This window comes from Centropristis striata, chromosome 4 (assembly GCF_030273125.1).
Source record: "Centropristis striata isolate RG_2023a ecotype Rhode Island chromosome 4, C.striata_1.0, whole genome shotgun sequence".
Lineage (NCBI taxonomy): Eukaryota > Metazoa > Chordata > Actinopteri > Perciformes > Serranidae > Centropristis > Centropristis striata.
In genome coordinates this window covers 26,418,092-26,444,348 of record NC_081520.1, presented here as the reverse complement: position 1 = coordinate 26,444,348, position 26,257 = coordinate 26,418,092, and the positions used below count along the sequence as shown (strand labels likewise).

The following is a 26,257-nucleotide window of genomic DNA, read 5'->3' as shown; positions in this document are numbered from 1 at the left end:
GCATGCCCCCGAAACCCCCTAGTCAGCTATTTTTCCACACTGGCTGGCTGCTCTATGTCCTGGTGGAAAGCATGTTGACGGCAATTAAAAATGACACAGTAGGATAACAAAGATAATATTTCCCGACTGTGAAAATGCTGTGTGAGGTGTTTGCTCTCATTTTGCTCTCATTTAGCTCTCAAAGCGCACAAGATTAATGCATTTTACTTAAAAAATGTACAACATTTTCTCCTCCTAGATGGTTCGGTTCCACTCCACCCCCCCAGACTCTCACACATGTCTGCTGCTGTTGTCTGGAAGAAACTAAAGCTGAATGAACACAGGCAGATCTACCTGAGACCTTGTTCTACAAATACTCCACCCATCAGACTCAGAGGTTTTGTGTTTGTCTTCCTCTCGTTCAGGATGATCCCCGCCAACCACAAGTACTTCCTGCTGAGCGACCTGGCGTCGTCGCGGGACTACGAGCTGTGTGTCCTGGCTGTCTACGACGATGGCATCACGGCGCTGACGGGCACCAAGCTGGTGGGCTGTGTGTCCTTCACCACGGAGACGGAGTACGGACGATGTCACTCGATTAGAGACCAGGTGGGTTAGTTACACATGAATCAACCCCGAGAGACGTAGATCAGTTTATATTTTCAATTCTTTTGTAGCTTCAACATTATTTCATTGGTTTCTCTCTGTGTGTTGTATCCAATCCAATCTACTTTATTTATATAGCACAATTTTAGCAAACACAAGGTTTCCAAAGTGCTCCACAACAATAAATAGATAACACAATAAAAGCGCAATTAAAAAGAGATAAAGTAAACAATAGAACAATAAAATACAATAAGATTAAATACATTAAAACAGAATAAAATAAATAAAATGCACTGCCCGTACAAAATAAAATATGCATGTATACACAAAAAAAAAAACACACATGTACAAACACATGTGTAAACTTTCCAGTAATGAGATAATGATTGCTGAAGTTTAAACCAATCTTTTCATTTTTCAGTCATTGTGAATGTTGCAGTGTTCTCTCTTTAATTTCACTTTTAAGTGCAGCAGCTTCATATTTTCTATGTTTTCACAAACTTGAATAAATGAGGGAACTTGCAGAGTTAAACTGGTTTTCACTCTGCACTCCAAATAAATTCTTTGAAGTTATTAAGAAGTGGAGGACCATCTTTTTTTAGTTATAGTAAATAACAAAAACATGTGATTTCAGCCTGCACTGCATCAACAGACTCACAAAATAACTGGTAAAGGTACATTTGTTTGGACAGATATAATGATAACAACAAAAAATAGCTAAGAGTTTAATTTAAGAGCTGATATCTAGACATTTTCCATGGTTGTCTTGATGATGATTTTGGTTATGATCAAGAATGTTTCCATGAGTGTAGATGTAAAAATTACTAAGAAGACACAAAATTATCAAAATAGAAACAAATTGACCAAAAATATATGTAAAATGACACAAAAAAAGACACAAAATAAAAAAAAAGACACAAAATACCCCCAAAAAGGGCAAAATTACCAACAAGACACAAAGTGACAAAAGAATCAGAGGTAAACTGTTCTCCAGCAGAGCAGTGTTGGAGTTGGAGCTGATATCTAGACATTTTCCATGGTTTTATTGACAGCAACCATAATCATTATAAAGAAAAACCATGGAAAATGTCTCAATATCAGCTCTTAAATTAAACTCTTATCAGCTATTCTTGTTATTATCATTAAATTGGGCCAAACAAATGTACCTTTAGTTGTACCAGGCATTAAATTGAACAAGAAACTGAAGAAAAAAGAAGGTGTAATCATTTTTTCATGACTGTATAACAGGAAGTCATTCAAAAACACAAAGAAACTCAATGAATGAGATGGTGGTAAGTAAGACTGGGCGATATGGACCAAAAGTCATATCCCGATATATATATAGGCTGCATATCAATATACGATATATATCCCGATATTTTTATCGCAAAGTGAGAGCAAATGTTCAGTCAAAGTCAAATATGACATGTCACAAGTAGTTTTATTGAAACCGTTTATTTAAGTGAACATAAATACTATAACAACAGGAGTACCTTGTTTTTTTTAAATCAAAACTCCACAAAGTGCACATTTAAATAAAATAAAAAATATACATCCATCCATCCATTAGCCTATGAAATAAAATAAGCCATCTTTTTCTTAAATAAATATGTTTATATGAGAAAAGAATATCAAACATTACAGAAGAACTAAATATGACAAACCCTAGTAAGGGCAGCATTTATATATGAAGAAAGAATAGAAATTGAACTATATCGATACATGCTGGTCTAATTCATATCACATTTAAAAATATATCGATATATCTTTTAAATCGATATATCGCCCAGCCCTAGTGGTAAGGTTTGGTGGTTTTGAAGAAAGCCTAAATAGCGTCTTCAGTCCCCGGCTGTCTGACAGAAAGGTGTCAGGGTGAAATAATGTTAATAATAGAGTGAAGACTTGAACATGTATTGATTTCTTCTAAGTGGTTAAAATACATTTAGCTGCAGCCACAGCTGTACATGTCGTTCTCTTCAAAGCCACCAGACTCCTTTCACAAAAACAGTAATTTTGCCTCACTGGACACAGTTGTTGGTCTAAAGCTGCCTCAACCTGTTAGTTTGTTTATTTGTGTCTGACAGTCTCAGATCTTAACTGCTGTTGGTAACACAACATTATGGATATAAAGGGTATAAAGGTTGCAAGGTCAACATCCGGAAACCTCTGAAAAAACTTTTCAGGACTCTGAAGAGTTGCATTTCGATGCTACAGAATGATTTAAAATAATCGACCCGCCCTTTAGGTGCATCTCAATAAATTAGAAAATCATAGAAAAGTGTATTGATGTCAGTAATTCAATTCAAAAAGTTGACACATTATAAAGACCCATTACACACAGAATTAAACATTATATGTCTTCATTTATTTACTTTCTTCTAATTATAATGATTATGGCTTACATTTAATGAAGACCTAAAATTCAGTGTCTCAAAAAATTTGAATATTACAAAAGACCAATTTTAAAAAAGTATGTTTAATATTGAAATGTTAGCCTCTGAAAAGTATGTCCATCTATATGACTCAATACTTGGTTGGGGCTGTTTGACTAGAACTACTGGAAATGGACTTTTCCATCATATTCTAATTTATTGAAATGCACCTGTACATTTAAATGCAGTGTTGACAAAACATTTTCACCTTAAGATCCATTCAGTATCACGCAATCTTCCTCCAGTTTTCATGACACTGTTTGGATTTATTTGAGCACTTTGAAGACTTCCTGTTCAGGTTCAGATGGAAAAGTTTGTTCTCAAGGTCAAGGATGAACTTCTAAAGTCTTATAAAGTGGCTGTAAAGCTTCCAATAAAGGTTGTTTTGGTTCAGTTTGTATAGATTTTTATGATGTTGGTAAAATCATCACTATTTGTCTGCGTGTTTCAGTTCCTGGGAGGCACCATGATCATCATCATCGGAGGGATCATCGTGGCCTCCGTCCTCGTCTTCATCTTCATCCTCCTGATGAAGTACAAGCTGCACAGTAACCATTACAAACAGAAAGCCGCGGCACGCCACGCCAACGTCTGCTCCCAGACCAACGGAGGAGGAGGAGGAGGAGGAGGAGCCAACGTCCTGCCTCCGTCCTCCTCCTCTGCAGGGCAGGGTAACTGGAGGAAACACTGATGAGGAACAGAAAATATGTGTCTCCTCTCTGTCACCTCCTCCTAATAACCTCCTCCGTGTCGTTGCCTCCTAGGTGGAGGCGCCAATAAAAACCAGCCGTCGTCATCAGCGGAGGGGATGGGAGGAGCTTCTCTTCGAGGAACAACCGTAGTGGACTTAAACCCCACCCACGACGATGACGCCATCTCCCAATAACACACAACAGACTGTCAATCAAACACACAACTCACCGATCTCCAAGCCCAAAACAATACTCCACCTTCCGCCCCCCTTTCTTTGATTTGTTCTGTTGCTGGTGCCTGGAGCCAGACTCCACCGGAGCCGAGGAGCGCCTCCCGTCATCGGTGAGTGGCTGACCAACAACAACTCTTCAACAACTCACACAGTGTTAGAAAGTCGCTAAATTTGACAAAATTAGTTTTTGTTACTTTCACCTTCCACCTCAATTCAAGACATGAAGCTGATGCATTATACAGTTATATGGTGTAAATGTACAACATTTCTCATGAAATCCTGTGGGAAAAACTGCTGCGGAATGCAATAATTTGCAATAATTAATTTTTTTTTACATATATTCAATTAAAAACTGTACAAAGACAATATATTTAACGTTTTACTTTATCATCTAAAGTAAAATATATCTTCGTGCATTTTTAAAAAATATGTCCTTATTTTGAATTTGATGCCATCAACATTTCAAAAAAAGTTGGGACAGGACAACAAAAGAGGAAAGTTGTGGAACATTTTAAACATGGACACGCCTGTAGTCCAGACCTGTCCCCCTGTAGTCCAGACCTGTCCCCCTGTAGTCCAGACCTGTCCCCCTGCAGTCAGATCTGTCCTCCTACAGTCCAGGCCTATCCCTCTGCAGTCAGACCTGTTCCCATGCAGTCCAGACCTGTCCCCTTACAGTCCAGACCTGCCCCCCTGCAGTCCAGACCTGTCCCCTTACAGTTCAGACCTGTCCCCCTGCAGTCCAGACCTGTCCCCTTACAGTCCAGACCTGCCCCCCTGCAGTCCAGACCTGTCCTCTTGCAGTCTGGACCTGTCCCCCTTCAATCCAGACCTGTACCCCTGCAGTCCAGACCTGTACCCCTGCAGTCCAGACCTGTCCCCATGCAGTCCAGACCTGTCCCCCTTCAATCCAGACCTGTCCCCCTGCAGTCAGACCTGTCAGTTGCAGTCCAGACCCGTCCCCCTTCAATCCAGACCTGTACCCCTGCAGTCCAGACCTGTCAGTTGCAGTCCAGACCCGTCCTCCTTTGAAAATATGTGGTGAACTATGAAGCTCAATATACGACAACAGTGACACCAGGCTGTTGAGACTCTGAAGTTGTATATTATAAACACTTACTGAGTGTTTTTTAAAAGAAGCTGATTTCACACCATGGGAAACACGCCCCTGTCCCAACTTTTTTGGGACATGTTGCAGGCATCAAATTCAGAATGAGTATATTTACAAGTTCATCAGTTTGAATACTAAACATATTAAGTTTGTACAGTTTGAACATTGATTATATGTCAAAAATGATAAGCAAATGATCGCACCCTGTATTGTTTTGTTTTTTTACATTAGGGTAGGTACGTAGGTAGGTAGGTAACACACACATGTTCTCTGCGGCTGCAGGAAAGAATGAGTTCAGTTAGATATGGTGCAGGGTAGGGCAGCCAGAGAGAGAGAGTGAGGGAGAGAGAGGGAGAGAGAGTTTCATTTGAAGTTTGTTTGATATTGAAATGTGACAGTCAGGCGCTGAGAGAGAGAGTGACGGAGAGGACCGGCAGTCTGCTGCATTAGTAAACCATGCGGACAAAGTTCATTCAGCCTGCACGGCTGAGCACCAACTGAACACTCTTCCATTAAATACACGCTTTAATGAACAGTCATTCACCTGGATGAGACACACACAGACACACACACACACACACACACACCAGGCGTACCAAAGCAGGTACGCAGCGCTGCTACCTCAGGTTGAAAGGAAGAAGTACCAACCATTAAATCACAGTGTGCAAAGGGCCTTCACACACACACACACACACACACACACACAGCAGAATTAGCTGGTAACGTCACAAGTGATTTATCATCAAACAGACAGTCGGAACTAAACACGAGTTCCTGTTCAACAACATAAATATTTTCCAGCCTGTTCTTCTCGTATAGAGTTATTCAGCGAGTTTATCGTGGCTCTTAACTCATTAAACAGACAGAGTGTAATACTCTGCAGCTGAGGGCTCTCAGTCAGGACAGAAACTAAAGAAGTGTGGGGTCATGGGAGTTGATGTTCTCAGCACCATTGCTGCCTAAAACCAAATTTCTGCTCGTTTTACGTATTAAAACAGCCATTTCAAAGTTTCTGACAAACATGGCGTCAGTGGAGGAGGTAAAAGCAGCAACATTACCACAAATACATGTCTTCGTCAGGTTGGGTTTCAAATGAAGTATTCGCGACACAAACCTCTGGAGGAAAACACGCACAATTACAGAATATATATATGTTTTTTATATGTATTTATATTTGTTTTTATATGGACATATAAAACCAGTTAAAACACGGAATAAAGCAGCCATGTAATGAGTATTCTCTCTGAGAGTGATACTGAGCTGTTTCTCTGATAACTTAAGATCCAGACGTCCTCTAGTTAAATAACATAAAGATGTAAAAAGAGTGGCTTTAAACTGGATAAGGAGTACATTTCTGACAGCTTCTGACCTGCACTAAGAGGATATGACACCACTGACAGGAGCAGGTCTAATCACAATATATAACACAGGTGGAGCTGTCTGTAGACATTTAAATGTGTAATGTATTAGAGGTGGGGGGAAAAATCGATACAGCATAGTATCGCTATGTTTTGCATGGCGATATTATATTGATTCGTGGCCACCAAGTATCGATATTTAGCACCGGTGGGCCGTCAGTATTTTCGCTGTTTGTTTCGCTGTTCGTAGCAGGCTCACTTTTGGAATATACTGGAGATCATATGAAACTAGAAGATTTAAGGAATCTATAGGCACCATGTGTGTCAGGATATAATTTCGGGAAGTTGTTGAAATAACGCTGCAAAGTAAGGCTTTTTTAATGATTCCTTTTTTAAAATATTTTTACATTAAATCTAAAGTTTTACTGTCAGAAAACAGTAAATCTGCCTTCAGAAAAAAAAAAAAAGAAAAAAAATAGAAAAAAAAATGTCAGAATTACCAGAAAAAATGTCAAAATCACAAGAAAAAAGTCGAAAACCAGAAAAAATTTATTACCAGAAAAAGAGTCAAAATTATCAGAAATAAAGTCAAAATTACACAAATGTCATCAGATCCTGCACAGGGCTGTCTTTCTAAGAAACTTTTGCCATCTGTTCCTGGCTGGTTTGCCATTTATGTTGTGGAAAATCTTAAAAGACGACAATGAAAGTATCAAAAAACAGATACAATATTCAAGATACACAAACAGGTCCTTGGTCCGAACAGCAACTGTGCAATATTCTATTGCTTGTACTTTTATTTTTGTGCATCAGGTCTCATGATTTCCTGTTTTGTCCCAAATGATGCAGTGGGATTTTCTTAATCAGAGATGCTCTTATCTTAATCAAGCAGCTTTCCTGTACAGAGAGACTGTGACTGTTGGTCAAATTCTTTGTGTTTGTCAAATCATATGTGATGCATTTTTGAACTACTATATGTCTGATATTTTAATACATCTTCAAATTAATTCCACAACAATTGTTTGATATGACGGCATGTGTCTCTGCTGGACTTTATTTGACAATGAAAAAGAAAACACACAGAGACTTTCTCGCCACATCACGTTTCTCACTCTGTCTCCGTTCCTCAGGCTCACTCTCTCTATTACTGCTGCTGCCTCGTCCTCCAGATACAAACCAGTGTTGTTTCCCTCTCAGTGCTCCTCTCCCTCCCTCCTTCCCTTCAGTCATTTGTTTGATTTTAATGAGTTGTTTTGTTTGGATGCTTTCCTTCTCTTCTTTTCTCCTTTCATATCTGAGTTCAAGGTCGTCCTGTTTGTCTGCTCTCCTCTCCTCCGCGATAGCTTTTCTCTTTATCTTGTGATATTTCTGTTACCAATTTCACTCTCAAATTGTGATGTACAGCCTATCGGTGGTATCTATCAAAGCTCCGGAGGATTTTCTCCCCTTCATACAATTTATGAGCTGTTTCTTTTCTTTTTATCTCTGTGGATGTTGTGTAGTTCAGAGGATGGAGTGAGCCTTTCACTGTTTCACTAAACAGAAGGAGTCATTTGTGCCTGTGGTTCACATGTCCTGTGACCTGACACACAAACACACACACACACACACACACACACACACTGTGGATTCATCTCACAAGTAACACGACAGAAACATGTCAGGAGATGATCTGTATCATGAGTTTCGTCATGATTCAGATCCGTTTAAATGAACATTTCACGTTGTTCCTGTGGAGTCACAGCGTGGGTTAAAACTAGGTTCACAGGAAAGTGTTGATACAGTCATGGAAAAAAATATTAGACTACCCTTTTCCTTCAATGTCATGTCAATTTCAATGCCTGGTACAACTAAAGGTACATTTGTTTGGACAAATTTATTGATGACAACAAAAATAGCTGATAAGAGTTTAATTTAAGAGCTGATATCTAGACATTTTCCATGGTTTTCTTGATAATGGTTTTGGTTATTATGAAGAAAACCATGGAAAATGTCTAGATATCAGCTTTAACTCCAATGCTGCTCTGCTGGGGAACGGTTTACCTCACATTCTTTGGTCATTTTGTGTCTTTTGTTGGTAATTTTGCCCTTTTTTGGGGTATTTTGTGTCTTTTTTACTCATTTTTACATCTATTTTGGTCAATTTGTTTCTATTTCGATAATTTTGTGTCTTTTATTTGAGAATTTTTACATCTATTTTTGGCCATTTTGTGTCTTCTTAGTCATTTTTACATCTACAGTCATGGAAACATTCTTGATAATAACCAAAATCATTATCAAGAAAACCATGGAAAATGTCTAGATATCAGCTCTTAAGTTAAAATCTTGATCCTCTGATAAGAGTTTAATTTAAGAACTGATATCTAGACATTTTAATGGTTTTCTTGGTAATAACCAAAATCATTATCAAGAAAACCATTTCTTGAAATGGTTTATTTAAGTGAACATAAATGTATGTCCTGTATAACAACAGGAGTACGTTTTTAAAAAATCAAAGCTCCATAAAGGGTTCATTTAAATAAAAATAAATCTTGAATAAAAATAGCCTATGAAATAAAATAGACCAATCTTTTTCTCAAATAAATATATTTATTATTATTATCATTTTTATTATTATTAATATTAATATTATTATTATTATTATTATTATTATTATTATTAATAATATTATTAATAATATTATAATTATCATTATCATCATCATGATTATTATTATTATTATATCAAATTTAAAAATATATATCGATATATCTTTTATATGGTTTATTCATATCGGGTTCGAGACGATTTCTCTTGTGTGGTGCAATTGCATACAAAGTCACTACAAAGACGTGAGTAAAATTGAAATTTTCAAATATGCAACATTTAAATCTTCATGTTAAAACATTTTTTCTTAGCTGACGCTGTGTTGAGAATCTCCTGCACAGCAAATCTCCTTCAGGAAACAAGCACTTTAAAAATTGTGTTCTTGTCGTCTTGCAGAGTTGTACACGATGTACTTCAGACCATGCAGGTTGTTTAAATAGTTTACTCCTCCTCTATCTGCCACTTCTCTCTCCTCTCTTCTTGTCTTTTACCTCCTCCTTCTTTTTCTCGCCTTTAGTTTTTCATCCCTTTTTGCTTTTGTCTTTTTCTTCTTTCATCCATCATCCACTACCACCTGGAAAATGTTTCATCCTCCTTTTATTTACTCATCATATTGTCCCTGGTTCCCCTCCTGTAATAACACACCTCCCATAGAAAAACGCACAGTTTGTCATGCATGTATGCACACACACACACACACACACACACACACACACACACACACATACACATGCTGAATTACACGTTTTTTTTCTGATGGAAGCAATCTCAGCAGCCCCCACTGGCCCTTAGGCCATTTGTTGTGGGTTTAATATCCACCACACACACACACACAGTATAAAACACACACACACACATTCACACACACACAAATACACACACAAACCCAGGCAATCTCAACGCGCCTGCTTTCTCTCAAATCCGTACGAACTGAGCGGGTGTTTGTTGGTCAGCCTGACTCACCACTCCTCGAAATGCCAACAGTTCCCTCTCTCAACAGACACACACACACACACACACACACACACACACACACACACACTGATGCACAGATACACAGACATAAGGAATGACATGTCAGTTCACTACCTAAAGGAATAGTTCAGAACAGCATATATTACATATAATATTCACCTCCCTGGACTCTCTTTGGGCCCAGAAAACCTTTTTTATCGAAGTGCGTTAAAGACAATGGAGCGGACGAAAAATAAAAGCACAGACAGACTTCTACGAGGTCCAAACGGACCTCGTTACAGATATTTTGAAAATTGCTACTCTAAATTGCTTTAAAAAAGTTCTGCAGCTGCTTCAGCAACTGTTATCGTAAATTACTGTTAAATTTAAATGAAATATATAAAATCTAAACTTAATAACTTAATATCTGGGGGACTAAAAAACAACAGATTTTATTACCCTAGTGTCAAAAAGCTTAATTTTTATTTGTAATATTGGTAATTTACATACTTAAATATCTATATTTAGTGGAGCGGATAAGCTCCTATATGGAAGATATTGTGTATTTTATGACTAAAGCATGAAACTTTCTCCATTGTTTCTATAGACCATGATTTTCAGATTTGACCCCTGGTACTAGGCAGACGGCAACACATTTCATGCTGTTAAATTTAGATTTTGTGTTTTTTTGCAGGCATAAAAGTGGTAAACATCAATTATGTTTTATTTATGTGCTCTTATTACACATAGACAGCACACAAAAAAACTTCTGCAGAAATACATTTTTAACTCATTTCTCACTTATTATACATATTTAATATTTTAATAGAATATAAGCACTTCCTTGATTGGCTTGACTAGATGAGGTCGAACCAATGACAGTCCAAGTCTCTACCTTTTATACATGAAAAAAAAATTACCATATACTTGTAGGGTACAGAGCCAAATTGAGGCTTTAAACTAAATTTTGTTACAGGACTATGGCTCAGGCAGCAAATGTATCTTTATTAGAACAAAGGTATACATGGTTATAATGCAGGATGATGGGGCAAAAACTGCAACAAAAAATGCAACACTGAGGTCAACGACCTCTCAAGGTCACCAGAGGTCAAACACAAACTGCCTCCATGTCTAAAATAAAACCTTTGGGTTTGTAGATTATATGCTGAAACTTTCATGCTTCATGCTAGTCATTAAATGCACATTTGGTTTGCTTATCTGCCACACTAATTTGGCCATGAATCGATGAAATATTGCAAAATATTGCAGTATTTCCTCCACCATCTCCACCTAGTAATCAAACTTCTTTCAGAACAGCTTGTTATTACTGTGTGCAGGCTTGTTATACAGAGTCCAGTGATTGGTACAGGCTGTATATGTATCTGTGATGTGATCTCCAACACAATCCCCTCATCCCACCGCAGCGATTACCACAGAGAAGAGCAGCTTTATAATGTTTATTACTATTAGGTTATTTCAACACTTTTGTCATTTTACAACTTTTTTTTGTCTTTTTACGTCTTTTTTTGGTCTATTATGTATTTTTGTCATTTTACATCTTTTTTGTTCTTTTTACATCTTTTTTGGTCATTTTATATCTGTTTTTGGTCATTTTACGTCCAGGAGCAGAGTTGGCCTCTTTGGTACTCCAGAGTTGGTTTGAGCGTTCACAGCAGCAGAAACCAAATGGACGATCAGACAAAACAAAGTGTTTGTTTCAGTTTTTGATGAAGAAAGTTGACTGTACACCATCCATGGTGAACTGTGAAGTAGCCCTCTGAAATCTAGCCAATGCTCTCATTTCCAAAGGTGTTTTAAGAGAAAGATAACAGAATATTACGTCTTGAAGTGATTGGTACAGGCTATTTACGTATCTGTGATGTCTAAAGTATAATAAATTATGTCTTCATTCAGATTTTCCAACAAAGTTAACATTTTGAAGATGTAAAGTTTCCTCCGGACAGAAACACCCCAACAGTCACGTGAACACGAGCTGCACGAAGCACAGAAATACACACATTAACCCACCACATGCTGGCTCCCTCCAAAACAATCCCCCCATCCCACCGCAGCGATTACCACAGAGAGGCAGAGAGAGGCAGGCAGATAGCATCACTGTGCGCTCTGTAAAGCCACGAGGCATCAGGGCCTCATTCACTGTGCTTTTATTATCCACGCCTGGCACCGAGCAGCAGGATGGCACAGTGACTAAACTGTTAGCGACTGCCACAGAGCTTCCTCTGAGGCCGGCAGGCAGCGGCTGCACGCAGAGCCACAGTGACACCTGCTGGTCGCACCACGCTGTGGCTGCTTTTATTTTTACCCCTCATGTATCCAGGGAGAGTAGAAGGAAGCCATCGCTCACATTCACACGATCACAGCAGGAACCAAAGACGGCTGCATTTAGCAGCTTTGTATTGTTTATTACTATTACGTTATTTCAAGACTGTCTTCATCAGATTATGATGAAATAACCTTGCACCATTTTTAACAGTTATGAAATTGAGAAGGCCCAGCAGAGTTCCTTTAGAGAACAGACAGATCAGAGGATGATCCCTGTGTGATGTTTGAATCACGTGGTTTACTTTTGTTTCACATGGGACTCCAACGCTGTTCTCCTTCTTTTGTAATTTTAAATATTTTTTGTGTTTGTGTCTATTTTGTTTATTTAACATCTTTGTTTGGTTGTCTCATGTCTTTTGTGGTCATACTGTGTCTTTTTTGGACATTTTATGTCTTCTTTCGTAATTTTAGTTTTTTTTTGTGGTCATTTTAAGTCCTTTTTTAGTCATTTTATGTCTTTTTTTGGTCATTTTACGTCTTCTTTAGTCATTTTATGTCCAGGAGAGTAGAATGACGCCATCAGTCATATTCACACGATCACAGCAGGAGCCACAGACGACTGCATTTAGCAGCTTTATAATGTTTATTACTATTTGGTTATTTCAACAGGCTTCATCAGATTATGATGAAGTTACCTTGCACCACAGAAACATGTAACAGTGATGAAATTGAGAAGGCCCTGCCTGCAGACCAGAGCCTCCCTTTCCATTAAAAGGCTCTACATGCAGAGCTGACACGAACTTTAAAAAGTGGATCCAGCTGATTTAAAAGTTTTCTGACTCCCGAATGGAAGTTTATCATCCCATAAGTGTGGCTGAGTCGAAGACTGCTCCACCTTCTAGTAGAGCAAGTAACTATCAGCTCATTCAGTGGGCTGCTATATTAACTTGTGTTGTTTTGGTGGCGCCCTCTAGTGACCATACTAATTATGAATGACGCAAAGGCAGAATTGACGTTAAAGAGTGTGAAAACAAAGAGAAGGAAAGGAACGGAGTATAAAGAAAGAAAAGTCGCTCTGATGGGAAGTGTGAGGCGATATGAGTCAAACAAACGCTATTCTCCTCTAATTATATGTCTTTTCTTTTGTAATTTTACATTTTTTTGTGTTTTTACGTCTTTTTGGGGATTTTACGTCTTTTTTTATGCATTATATCATATTATCAATATCAATGTCATATTATGTCTTTTTTGGTCATTTTACATCTTTAGTCATCATCTTTTTGTTCAATGTACGTGTTTTTTGTTGTTTCATATTATGTCTTTTTAGTCATTTTATGTCTTTTTTTGGTCATTTTACGTATTTTTTTTTGTTTATTTTACATCTTTTTTTGTTTTGTTGTTTCACGTCTTTTGTGGTTATATTATGTCTTTTTTTGGTCTTTCTACATCTTTTTCCGGTCATTTAATATATTTTTTTGGTCATTTTACGTCCAGGAGCAGAGTTGGCCTCTTTGGTCCACCAGAGTTGGTTTGAGCATTCACAGCAGCAGAAACCAAACTGACGATCAGACATGTGTTTGTTTCACTTTTTGATGAAGAAAGTTGACTGTACACTGTCGATATCTAGCCAATGCTCTCATTTCCAAAGGTGTTTTAAGAGAAAGATAACAGAATATCACGTCTTTAAGAATTAAATAGTCACCCCATCTACATGTGTGCTTTCTCTGAATAAATCTGGTGAAAGCACATAAACAGAAAGCAGAGAAATCACAACTTTGGCTTTTCTGTTTCCTGATATCTATTTTTATGAGGAGGCCTTTGAATATTATTTGCAGCATAACATTGCCACCGGCTTCTCATAAACCCTTTGACTAAAATAAAACAAAGTCAAAGTCATTTTAATCTCCATCTGAAAAAGACCTGAGTGCATGTGGAGAGGAAGGAGGACAGATAAAGAGGGACAGACGGGCGGATTGTGGGTCTGTAGTTGGTGAAGGAGAGAGAGACATCCAGAGGAAGACAAAGAGAGAGAGACAGAAGGGAGGATTATAGACTTATATTTAGTTAGTGAGACAGAGAAACAGCCAACCAAACACAGAGAGAAGTACAGATGAGTCACTGAGCCCCGAGACACAGTTATTGACAAGAAGAGATGGAGGGATAAAGAGAGAAAATGAAAACTCTGGGATGAGGAGGAGGTGGAGGAGGGATGGAGAGAAGGATCGGGAGGAGAAGTCTGCAAATAGAAGCTGGAGCCAAGATCCACAGCTCGCTGAAAACCAACAAGAAGAGCGTTCATCACTTCTTTATTGTTTATTGTCGATATGTACAGATATTCTTTATCCCACAATTATTAGGAGATTAGCAGGTTTGTCTCCTTACTGCTCAAACAATCACTCAATCCAGAGGAAAATAACAATTCTGATCGTAAATATGAAGAAGAGAGGAAAACAGAAGCTTGCAGAACTAAATGCATCGATTTCTTTTTTTATATTCTATTCAACTTTTACTCATAAACTTTATTGCAATAAAAGCAACAACAAAAGCAGAGTTTATCATATGATATGTTTATCATATGTTGATAATGATTTTGGTTATTATCAAGAAAACCATGGAAAATGTCTCTAAAAATTGTCTCTGAAATTAAACTCTTATTAGGTATTTTTGTTGTTATCATTATATTTGTCCAAACAAATGCACCTTTAGTTGTACCAGGCATTAAAATGAACAAGAAATTGTAGAAAAAGAGTGGTCTAATATTTTTTCCATCACTGTATATACACTCAATACTTGGTTGGGGCTGTTTGACTTGAACTACTGGAAATGGACTTTTCCATCATATTGTAATGTATTGAGATGCACCTAACCTAGTCCAGACATTTATTGTTTGGGAGATCACGGTGGTGTTTGTTACAGAGTCGTCCTGTTCTCTATCTGAGCTCTGATTTTCTTTTTGTTTTTGTTTTTTTGTTCTCTCCTCTTTCCTCCTCTCCTCTACTCTACTCTTTCCTTCTCTCCTCTCCTCTTTCCTCCTCCACTCCTCTCCTCCTCCATCCTCTCCTCTTTCCTCCTCTCCTCATTCCTCCTCTCTTTCTTTCATCCTCTCCTCTCCTCTTCCCTCCTCCTCTCCTCTCTTTCCTCCTCTCCTCCTCCTCTCCTCTCCTCTTTCCTCTCATCTCTCCTCATCTCCTCTTTCCTCCTCTCCTCTTTCCTCCTCTCCTCTCTTCTTTCCTCCTCTCCTCTTTCCTTCTCTCCTCTCCTCTCCTTTTTCCTCCTCCTGCTCTCCCCTCCTCTTTCCTCCTCCTCCTCCTCCTTTCATCTCCTCCTCCATCCTTTCCTCTTTCCTCCTCTCTCTTTCATCCTCTCCTCCTCCTCTCCTCTCCTCTTCTCTCCTCTTCCCTCTTCCTCTTCTCTCCTCTCCTCTTTCCTCCTCTCTCTCGGCCTTGTTTTTTTTGTCGGCTATGTGATTTACAGATTTACTTACAATTAGCTTCACAGCGCTGGAGGGAGAGAAGGCGGGAGAGGTGAGAGATCAAACACTCTCTCTCTCTTTTTGTTCATTTCCCATCTTTTTTCTGGTTGTTTCATGTCTTTTGTTTTCTTGGTCATATTATATCTTTTATGGGACATTTCATGTCAATTTTTGGTCATTTTACGTCCAGGAGAACAGTTGGTCTCTTTGGTCCACCAGAGTTGGTTTGAGCGTTCACAGCAGCAGAAACCAAATGCAGACGAAACCAAGTGTTTGTTTCAATTTTTGATGAAGAAATTTGACTTTACACCGTCCTTGGTGAACTTTGAAGTAGCCCTCCGAAATTTAGCCAATGCTCTCATTTCCAAAGGTGTTTTAAGAGAAAGATAACAGAATATCATGTCTTTCAGTATTAAATACACACACACTCAGGTGAGAGGGTAACCACTCATTGTTCCAGCAGAGAAGCTGCTGCAGAACATCTTGAGGGAGGAGAGAGGGCTGGAAACATGCCCGGCATACTTTAACAGGGAGAGGAAGAAAAGGAGGATGAAAGTGAGTGAGGAGGAGATGGAAAGAGAAAGACAGCCATTAGCAGGCCCGGAGTCTGTCTGCCTCTAAGTGCTCTGTAAATATCGCCTTCCCTTAGTAAACAACATTACTCCTCTTTATTGGGCCATTATATAATGGCCTGATCCCCCACAGTATGCAGATTGGTGTTGCTCCATTATGTAAGCTTTCGCTTCCATTATGTAAGCATTCTCCTCCACTCCTGATTTCTTCTCCTCCATCTTTCCTCCTCACCTCTTTATTTCTCCATCACTTCCCTCTCTTCTTATCATCCTAACACTTTTTTCACTTCCCTCTATATGCCCCTTTTCCATTTTTATCCCTCTTAATTTGTTTCTTTTCTGTTCTGCAACTTCTGTCTTCTCTTTCATCCTCTCCTCTCCTCTTTCCTCCTCTCTCTCTTTCATCCTCTCCTCTTCCCTCCTCTCCTCTCCTCCTCTCCTCTTTCCTCCTCTCTCTCTTTCATCCTCTCCTCTTCCCTCCTCTCCTCTCCTCCTCTCCTCTTTCCTCCTCTCTCTCTTTCATCCTCTCCTCTTTCCTCCTCTCCTCTCTCCTCCTCGCCTCTTTCCTCCTCTCCTCTTTCCTCCTCTTCCCTCCTCTCCTCTTTCCTCCTCTCCTCTCTCCTCCTCACCTCTTTCCTCCTCTCCTCTTTCTTCCTCTTCCCTCCTCTCCTCTTTCCTCCTCTCTCTCTTTCATCCTCTCCTCCATCATCACCTCTCCTCTCCTCCATCATCTCGTGTCTGCAGACAGCTGTGTTCCTGCAGCTCGACATCTCATTTCTTAGCTGCAGCAGACGAGAAATAAACTGCTGAACAAACTAAAAGAAAAGTGGAGCAGATTCCAGCTGCAGACCTTTTCTTTGTGTTCATACATTAACTGATACTCACTTTAACTTTTATTAGCGTATTAATTTACATATCATTTTGTTTTTTGATTTTCTTTTAACTTTTAACCTAATTATGTAATTTCAGTCTGATGTTAACTGCGATATTAAAACCCAAGATTCATGTTTGATTATTATTATTATTATTATTATTATTATTATATAAGCACAATCAAGGCTCCATTATCTAAAGTGAGAAACTAAACAAAAATCTGCAGAGTCTTGTCATTGACGTGTAGAATTCTGTATGACTTGATTTTGTATAAATCTCCTTCTGTTATTTGCATTGTCTGCACCTTGAGGGCCCCCTGCTGGCAGAGTTAGAGCTGAAGAACTTCACTTTCCTGCACCTTTATTAGTGGTGTTTCTCCATGCGGCACAGCACAGCTTCACCATCTGCTTTATTTACCAGACAGATAAAGGTACAAAAGAGTTTGTGGGTGTGAAGGGGGTAGTTTTCAAAGCAGGAAATGGCTTTTAAAGCCTGAAATCTCAGCAGTTGGCCGAGCAGTCGCTGAGTCATCAGTGCTGAAAAACAACTTTATAGACCCCTGCAGAAACGGTGGGGTGTGTTTGTGATTCTGGACAAGGTAGGAGAGGATGTCTCTGCTTACTTTTGTCCCAAAAAATTGGGTTGTCTCAAGTGTGTAGGTTCAAATAACATAGAACAAACAAATACTCGAGGAGTGTGCACGCTTTAAGGGAACAACAAGTTCAGTAATAGGAAGAAAACAGAATAAATTCCAGTTAGGAGGCCAACATTTGTGAAAAATAAAAAAAACCTTATTTTGCTGGGAAATGCATTGAATCCACAAGAGTCTCAGCTTTCCAGTCAGCCCAGATTTATGCAGCTCACAGACTGTTTAGGATGCACAAAGATTCACATATAAGAGGACACAATTACAGCAATAACAGAGAAAAACTGCATGTTTTTTTCCCTCAAACTGTTATAGGCATAAAGTGGTCTGTGAAGAGGAGGCTTGCTGGTACCGATAGAATACATTTTCATTCAGATATCTTAAGGTCAGAGGTTAGGGGACCTCTTTGTCAGTTTTTCGCCCGCTAAAATGTAGCGTAACTTTCCCAGCCGACAGGATATCATGACATGATGAACACCAACAGATTCGTTAGGTCTTCTAGTTTCATACCAGACAAGTTGGAACTCCAACATTTCCGACCTCAAAATGCAATATAAGGCCACTCTAAGTGGAAGTTCCTATGAACTATAAATAATCGTTTGTATGTGCAGGAGGCTGCACTGCTGGGAGTTCAGTTGTGTTTACACAAAAAGAAAAACATCAGTTTGTCACAGTCAGCTATTTTTTTATGTTCACGTTTGGCGTTTGCACCTTTACCCCAAAATCCACCGGGCCAGTCCGCGGCACGTCGTGTAAGCGTCGAGTCATCACAAGTAATATGCGGCCATTACAGTCAATGTATCAACCTCCACCGGCTCCGTAGTGCTCAGACTCAGACGTGTCTCGAGACTCGGCTGTGCGTGAATTACACGTCTGTTCTATTTTTGACGCCGGATGCGAGTAGTACACATCGAGCTGGACAGAGAGCGGATCGTTCTGACAGCAAGTCAGACAGACATTGCAGAGCGAATCTGGTTGTTCCTAAATAAAACACCATGAGCAGACTCCGGGTCCTATTTCACGTCACTAGATCAACATTACGGCTAAATGCTTTTGTTAACTAAAACACAGACACCAAGCTTTCATTCACGTAGCTTATAACTGTAATTTAGGCAGTAAATAGAAGTACACAGGCTATAGCATAAAAGGGATGAAACAACAATAAGCACAAGTTAAATCACACAAAAGACATTTAACGACAAAGCCTACAGATGGTAGAAGAGCAAATATTGACGAAAACGATCTGTAACTGCCAGCAGAAGCAGTTTTAATAAACAATAGATAAAAAGTAAAGTTCATATTTGTAGAATTAATATTAAAAGTTATTGTAATAGTGGAACTATTGTTTGCTGATTGTAGGAGGGTTGATGTTGTTGATGCATGCACATGCAGAAGAAACAGAATGACAGAGAAAGAAGGAGTTTTTCTATGTTTTGCAAGTATTTTTCTTTTTTGTTTCCTGATGGTGCGGGGTTTCCATGAAGGTTTATATTGATCCCCTCGATGCGGCCAATGAGGTAGTTTTATTTTCTTTGTTGTATAATGTCGCTATTACTATTTAAATTATGTTCATGTGATAGGCTCATGCTTGCCATTGTAGTGCATATTTTACTCACTATATTTTCCGAGATGGAAAAGGACCAGGAAATGACGTTTTGAGTGCTTTTTGTGGCGCAAATGGCAAAGTTGTTTTCCTTTCGAAAAGTCTGCAAAAAAGGGTTTCAATATGGCCTCCTGGAGGTCTTGTAACAAATGAAAGCATTGCTATTGGTTCCCTATACTCTTCCCTCTTTTTTAAAGTATTGCATTACTCAAAAAGATGCATTGTAGAAATTTGACAGGCCAAAAATGTTGTCTCAGGGCAACACCGTACCATAGAAGGTTAAGTGTTTTAATGTAGTTTTCCTGGCTCAATTAACGCCCATAAACAGAATCCACATTGAGCTTGTCTTTAAATCTCTAGGGGAGTAAGGGGAGTAAGGTAAACACTATGCCACACACAAGACGCGGCACTTTTTAAACACTCCCGGTGGGTGTTGACACCGTGTGGACAGGCCCGGTGGAGTTTGAGGTCGGAAGTTCAAAATTTTAACAGGGAAATTCCGACCCCTAACTTTGTCTGGAATGCAGCTCATGGCTTCATCTGGACAGTTTCATTGATTTACTGTTGGCTCATTTGACCCAAACATTTAAAGTGATGAACACACACAACCTTTTTAATTTCAGTCCATCAGTGATCTGTGCCTGTCTCTCTCTTCAGGTGCCCCAGTGGGTTGCATGGTCACATCCTTCTAATGAGCCCCGACGATCAGGTACCCGCCCCAGAGACGGAGCCCACCCTCTGACGCCACTTTCACCAGAGCCCCCTGTGACGTGGGGGACACAAAGCCGTCCTGTTGACATGCAGAAGTCTCCATGCCGCTGGGACCGGACATGTGGGATACAGGTCAGGTTCGTGTTCGGTGCTTAAGAGGAAACTGGTCCGAAATCTCTTCTTCTTTTCTGAAGGAAGTATCTGATGATCTGGCTCTAAAGGGTGTCGTGTGGATTTAGCGTCTGCATTTTGAATCCATGCGGACACTAAATGCTGCTCTGGGAATACGCTGAACGGATTACCATGGATTACGGAAAAAACCCTTTTCATGACATTTTTCCAGGATCGTGTGGTTTGTCGACGGTTCGGTGGCACCGCTCCTCTCCTCCCCAGCATACAGTCACATGCCAAAGGATTACCACAGTATTATGACAGCATTATTACAATATCGGGAGAAAATGCAGACTTCCAAAAGCACACCTCTCTATTATCTCTTAGCAGTCGAAGAGAACATTCATGTTGGGCCTTGGATTGAAAATATGAGCACATTGTCAACGTCTTGTCTCAAAGCATCAATAACAACAAACTGTCAAACTAAACGGTGAACTTCTCTGGCACTTTAAACGTATGTCTTCACCTTCCCTCTCTCTTTCTTTCTCTGTCGCTCTCTCGCTCATTCTCATGAACAATAGTATACTCTCCAGTATTACCGATCTAACTCTTCTGGCTGCGAATGACTTAGATAATGTTGAAATAATCCATGTGTGTGCGTCCATGGTGGATTGGTTCTCTCTATGTCGGAGTATTAAAACAAAAGAAAAAAAATGCCTTGGTGTCCCGAGAACGGAGCCCTGAGGAACTCCTGCAAGGATTTATTCAAAGCCAAACTCAAAGCACAGACATTTGATGGTGAATTCTGATGTTGTGTTGGACACTGGACAGCACCTGTACCTATCCGAAACACTGGTGAACTCCACCGTAAGTGTTCCTATTACTAAAGCTGGCACACGAGATAGTTAAATGTATTAAGCGGTTTTAAAAGATGGCCAGCAGAACTTGCGCTGCCCCACCCTCCCACCCCGCCCCCTCACCCCCACCCCTTTGCTCCCCCTTTGCCGTTTGACAGTGTCTGTGTTTGTATGTGACATACACCTTACAGTCTTCGATGGTTTGATACCCATGATTTACTTTGAATATAACGAAACAAGTGACCACAATAAGGAGGAAAAACACAACAACATGCGAAATGGGGATTTTATGCTTTCATAGATACAATTATGTGGATTTATAATGAAATAAAAAGGTATTTTTCTTGGAAAAAGGTGCATGTGGTGATTAAACTGAAACAGAACTTATCTGCTGGCGACCCTGATGAATACATCCAGTCAATCTTTACTGAGGCTGAGCCAACTGTGTTCACACACAGAATCATTTTTGTTTTTTTTACACACATGGATTGTTTCATCAGCAGATAAATAAAAACTTTGACGCTTTATTTTAAAAATGTATTAGATGATACTGTTTCCAATAAAATGCCCAGTTTGAAGGCCGAGGTGGAGAAAAAAAACTAAATCGTTTCACACCAGAGTGATACGACAATGTGATTCAGGAATACAGAAGAACTGCACATCTATGCAAACAAACCAGGAGAACGGTAAGAAAAGCATGATTCAAACATCTCTTAACTTCCTGCATCAGGTTTTTACTGAACTATGTCACTGCCAGTAGTCACGTCGTCCTCCTAACTACTTCACTTCCAGCATTTACATCATTTATTTCCTCTTTAAAGTGTCTTTTAGAGCCTAGCCAGGAACTGTTTGGCCCTAACCTTAGAGAAGCGCTGATGGAGCACAAATTCATTTTTTTTTTTTTTTTTTACAGCAGTGAACCTTACCATGTCCTGCAGCCGGTAGGGTCACTGTTTGATTGATGCAATGCACGTTATTTAAAAGCGTGAAGTCTGTTTGTGTGAGCAGGTTGCAGGTCTCCTCATTTTCCTGTGGTGTTGTTGCAGCTTCAGGCTCACAAAACAGAGTTTCTGTTTCAACTGTTCATTGAATTCATTCAATTTACAAGATCAAAAGTCACATCTTTTACACTACACTCTCTTCACAGAGAGTGTAGTGTAGAGTGTGTCTACAGCTTTGTCAAAGCTTCCCCTCCAGTATGTTTTCACATTTGTGTTTGTTTTGCCCTTTCTAAAGTGTGAATGGGACAACACTAAGAAAAAGAAAAAAAAAAAAATATATATATACATATATATTCATTATCCTTTTCCGCTTATCCCAGCTGACATTGGGCGGGGGTACACCCTGGACAGGTCGCCAGACTATCACAGGGCTGACATATAGAGACAGACAACCATTCACGCTCTCATTCATATGTATATATATGTGTGTGTGTGTGTGTGTGTGTGTGTGTGTGTGTGTGTGTGTGTGTGTGTGTGTGTGTGTGTGTGTGTGTGTGTGTGTGTGTGTGTGTGTGTGTGCGTGCGTGTGTGTGTGTGTGTGTGTTGGAATGCCTTTGGAGCAGAAATTCAACCAACCTGCAGCTTTTTACAACAGTGAACCATAAATTTACGTTTAATGACGTGTGTGCTGTTATTACAAACTCTTATGGGTGGTTTTGGTTGGTGCTGACAGTCTACCTGTTCTGTCCTTTAGGTTGAAGTGAGCCGTTCCCCATTCTTCCAGTCTTTGGTTCACCTCTGACTTCTACTGGAGTGTTGATCTTCTCATCTCACTTTTCCAAAAATATTCCTCTCCTTCAAAGCAGCGTTCTGTAGAGATGACCTTGTGGGTGTCAGACATACACCACAAAAGATTTACACTCAGCAGTCGGGGAAATGTTTGATAGAAACAATCGTGTCGAGGTTCTTCCTCACAGCCGTGTCTCAATACAAAGATCCAGTAAACCTGATGTGTGTTGTGACGTGTTTCAGTTTGTGTGTGGTGCTTTAAACAAACGGATTGTCAGTGTTGACACAAAAGCTGAATTTCCTTGTCTTGGTTAGGTGGAGATAAATGTTTTCAGATTGCATGAATTGCTGCTTCCATTTCCCAACCGAGAACTTTTAATGGTGACTGGTGGCTTTAGAAACATCCGCAGAATGTCTGCAGCCTGTCAGGAAGAGGAGGAGCTTCTCACTAAGATATGTGAGGGTTTGGATTGGTCCCTGAGTGATGCTGGACACCATATGTGATACTTCTTTTCCCTAACAAACCTGATGTATACAATCAGATACATGCAGTTCCTGGATAATCCACTAGGAATCAGGGCCTGCTGTCAATCAGTGACCCACGTCATTTTCCAAGAATATTTTTGTCAATTTTGGAAAAGTTAAGATAAGAAAAAATTTCAAATTGTTACTGATACTTCAATAGGAGTATTTAGTGGACTGATGTAATGTAAAATCAATTAATACTTCATAACTTAATTTATAGTAAAACCGTGTTGAAAATGGATGTATCACATTTGATACAGCAGGTATTACTGACAACTTATTTGAAAATTTGTCAATTATCATTTTATTGCATTTCATAGATTATGCATCAAATGAAGTAACATAAAGTATTTTTCTAATTTAGCTAAACTAAGTGAAGGTTTAACTGACATAATTAGGTTTGCTTAAAGTAAAATTGAGATATCTCTTGAACAATTCAAAGAACAAAGAACATAATTAGCTTTTTTGTGTTTGTATTTTTAGATGGCAAAAAAATTGAGCATTGCAGAGGGGTTGAAAATAAACAAACTGAGCAACAAATTGCACAAAAACACCAGATGTAGCAAGAATAATTTGCTGGTTTCACTGGTGGATCTGTCATTGCTGCATGAAAACTTCATATCAGCAGATGTATGATGTTGTGTAATATGAAAAAAATATATTTTGTATGTTTGAGGAAAATGTTAAATGGGAAGTCAAAGTCTTAATTGGTTCAAAATGTTAGGTTTTATATGTTTTTGTTAGTTCAAGAAAAACAAACTGTGAGCAACAAATTTCACCAAAAAGACCTGATGTATCAAATATGATACAAATCAGAATTCATACATCCAAATTTATACTTTTTTTTTTTTTGTCAGCAGGTTCAAAAAATACTTCAGTTACAAAAATAGGATTTTCTGGCTATGTTTTTTATGATTAAGGCTTTATAGGGTTAATAATGTTTCACAAGATTCGCACTTTTACCTGTTGAGAAACGAGGCTGCGACAACAAGGATTCTCGCGCTAAACACAGTTTAGGCAAGCTGATGTTTTAGGTCTGTACCTAGGTCTGGATCCACAGAGCCCTGATCAGAGACCACAGGTACAGCTGGTTATCAGACGTTCTGCTCCAGTAAAAAGGTTTAGAGCGTCATCTGACTCAACTAGTGGAAAAAAAACAAATTAAGAATATGAAGATTGTCGTTGCAAATAAAGCTAATATTTTTTATTTTATCATTTTGTAACATGACAGCTGCACTTTTTACAGCTCTTAAACTTTAAATCTGAAGCAGTAGATTTAAACGTTTTACTTAGATATGACTCTGTCCCATACGTTTCTTCAAAATAAAATGATTTTTTTGTTGATATGTATTATCTGTGATTAGGGTTAGGGTTAGTCAAAAATGTCAAAAATGGTCAAATTTTAAAATTCCTAAAAATGTTAAAAAATAGTATTATAATAGTCTGTTGATACAAATTATTGCAAAATATTTCTTAAAGTGACAGAAAAAAACCCTATTAGAGGCTGTCCAGAATTTGAGAAAAAAAAGTCATATATCGTTTTTTTCAAAAATGGTAGAATTTTAAAAATGCCTAAAAACCTTAAAAATAGTCCTATTACAGTCTTTTGATACATATTATAGCAAAATATTTCCAAAAATGGCAGAAAAACACCATATTATAGGCTGTCCAAAATTACTTTGACTTACGTTTCTGGCTTCTTCAACATAAAATTATCTTTTGTTGATATGTATTATCTGTGATTAACACTGGAAGACAAGAAGTGTAAAACAGACTTCAGCCAATCAGAACCAAGCATAAAAATATAATCCAAAGTGGTAACGTCTTGTTTCAAATGTTAATATCTTAATAATAAAGCAGTGAAGTATTAAAGTATGCTAACTGATTTTAGAGGAGACCTATTTTAGAGCCAGTGTGGGTAAAAGAGGTTGTTGAGAACGATACAAACTCTCAACTAGAATAATATTCCTGCTCAGAGAGAGACGTGAGTTGGAGTCGGAGATCAAAATTCTGATGTTGCATTTTTGGCCATATTTTACAGTTTGTTCCCCAAAGTGGCCAATAAATCAATGAATGCAGCTTTAATCAACATGACTTCAATTTCCAGTTATCTGTTGGTCTGTTTGGGTCCGGAGCAGAATGTGATTGCCTCTTCTGCTTCCATTCTTGTTTCTACTGCAGTTTCCTTCCTGTCAGCTGCGTGTTTTCTTCTCAGCATAGTGCAACTTTCCCCAGAAACCAAGAGGCTGAAGGGGAAAGAATCAAGTCCAGAAGCTGGCTGTACGAACACACTGAGACACTCACACACTCCACTTAATGCAAGCATCATTTATTCTCATACGTTTTTCATTGTTTCATCATTAGCTGTTCAAATACATCCAACCAGAAACAAATGAGGTTCCAACTTAAACATCTACACATTAATTATTTTAGCCCTGAACTCGTCCACACCAAGAATAAGACCTGTAACTGATCTCTTTCTTTCATTTGCTTAAATTTTTCACTTGTTTGTTTAGGAAGCTGTTGAAAAAGATGTGATACATTTCAAGGGTTCTGTCCTGATAGAGAACACATTTCTTTCTATAACTATATATATTACACACACACACACACATATATATATATTTTTTTTTCTGCCAATAAATGCTCTATATGGCAATATTTTAATTTCAAATTAATGTATGTATATATATATATATACACACACACACACACACATATATATATATATTATATATATATATATATATATATATATATATATATTTTCACTCTCACACACATACATTCTCCTTTCACATACACATATATACTTCTCACATATATAGCTCCTCCTCCTGGAGCAGACTTACTCAGCTTATCCTAACTTGATATTAAATAGCAGAACTTTACAATGAAGCTATTCAAAGTTTTCCTGTTTTCT

General features: G+C 38.6%; 1 protein-coding gene across 2 annotated transcripts in view; it reads left to right on the top strand.

The window, feature by feature from the left end:
• Nucleotides 1-21,630, top strand: part of si:cabz01090165.1 (uncharacterized protein LOC100333421 homolog) — a 533,531-nt gene extending 511,901 nt beyond the window's left edge. For both annotated transcript variants that reach the window (XM_059331258.1, XM_059331257.1), the window contains 4 exons: nucleotides 405-588; nucleotides 3,469-3,688; nucleotides 3,782-4,052; nucleotides 20,058-21,630. In XM_059331258.1, the coding sequence (XP_059187241.1) occupies nucleotides 405-588; nucleotides 3,469-3,688; nucleotides 3,782-3,903 (526 nt within the window). In that variant the 3' untranslated portion in view covers nucleotides 3,904-4,052; nucleotides 20,058-21,630. The remainder of the gene's footprint in view (nucleotides 1-404; nucleotides 589-3,468; nucleotides 3,689-3,781; nucleotides 4,053-20,057) is intronic.
• The last annotated feature ends 4,627 nt before the right edge of the window (nucleotides 21,631-26,257 follow it).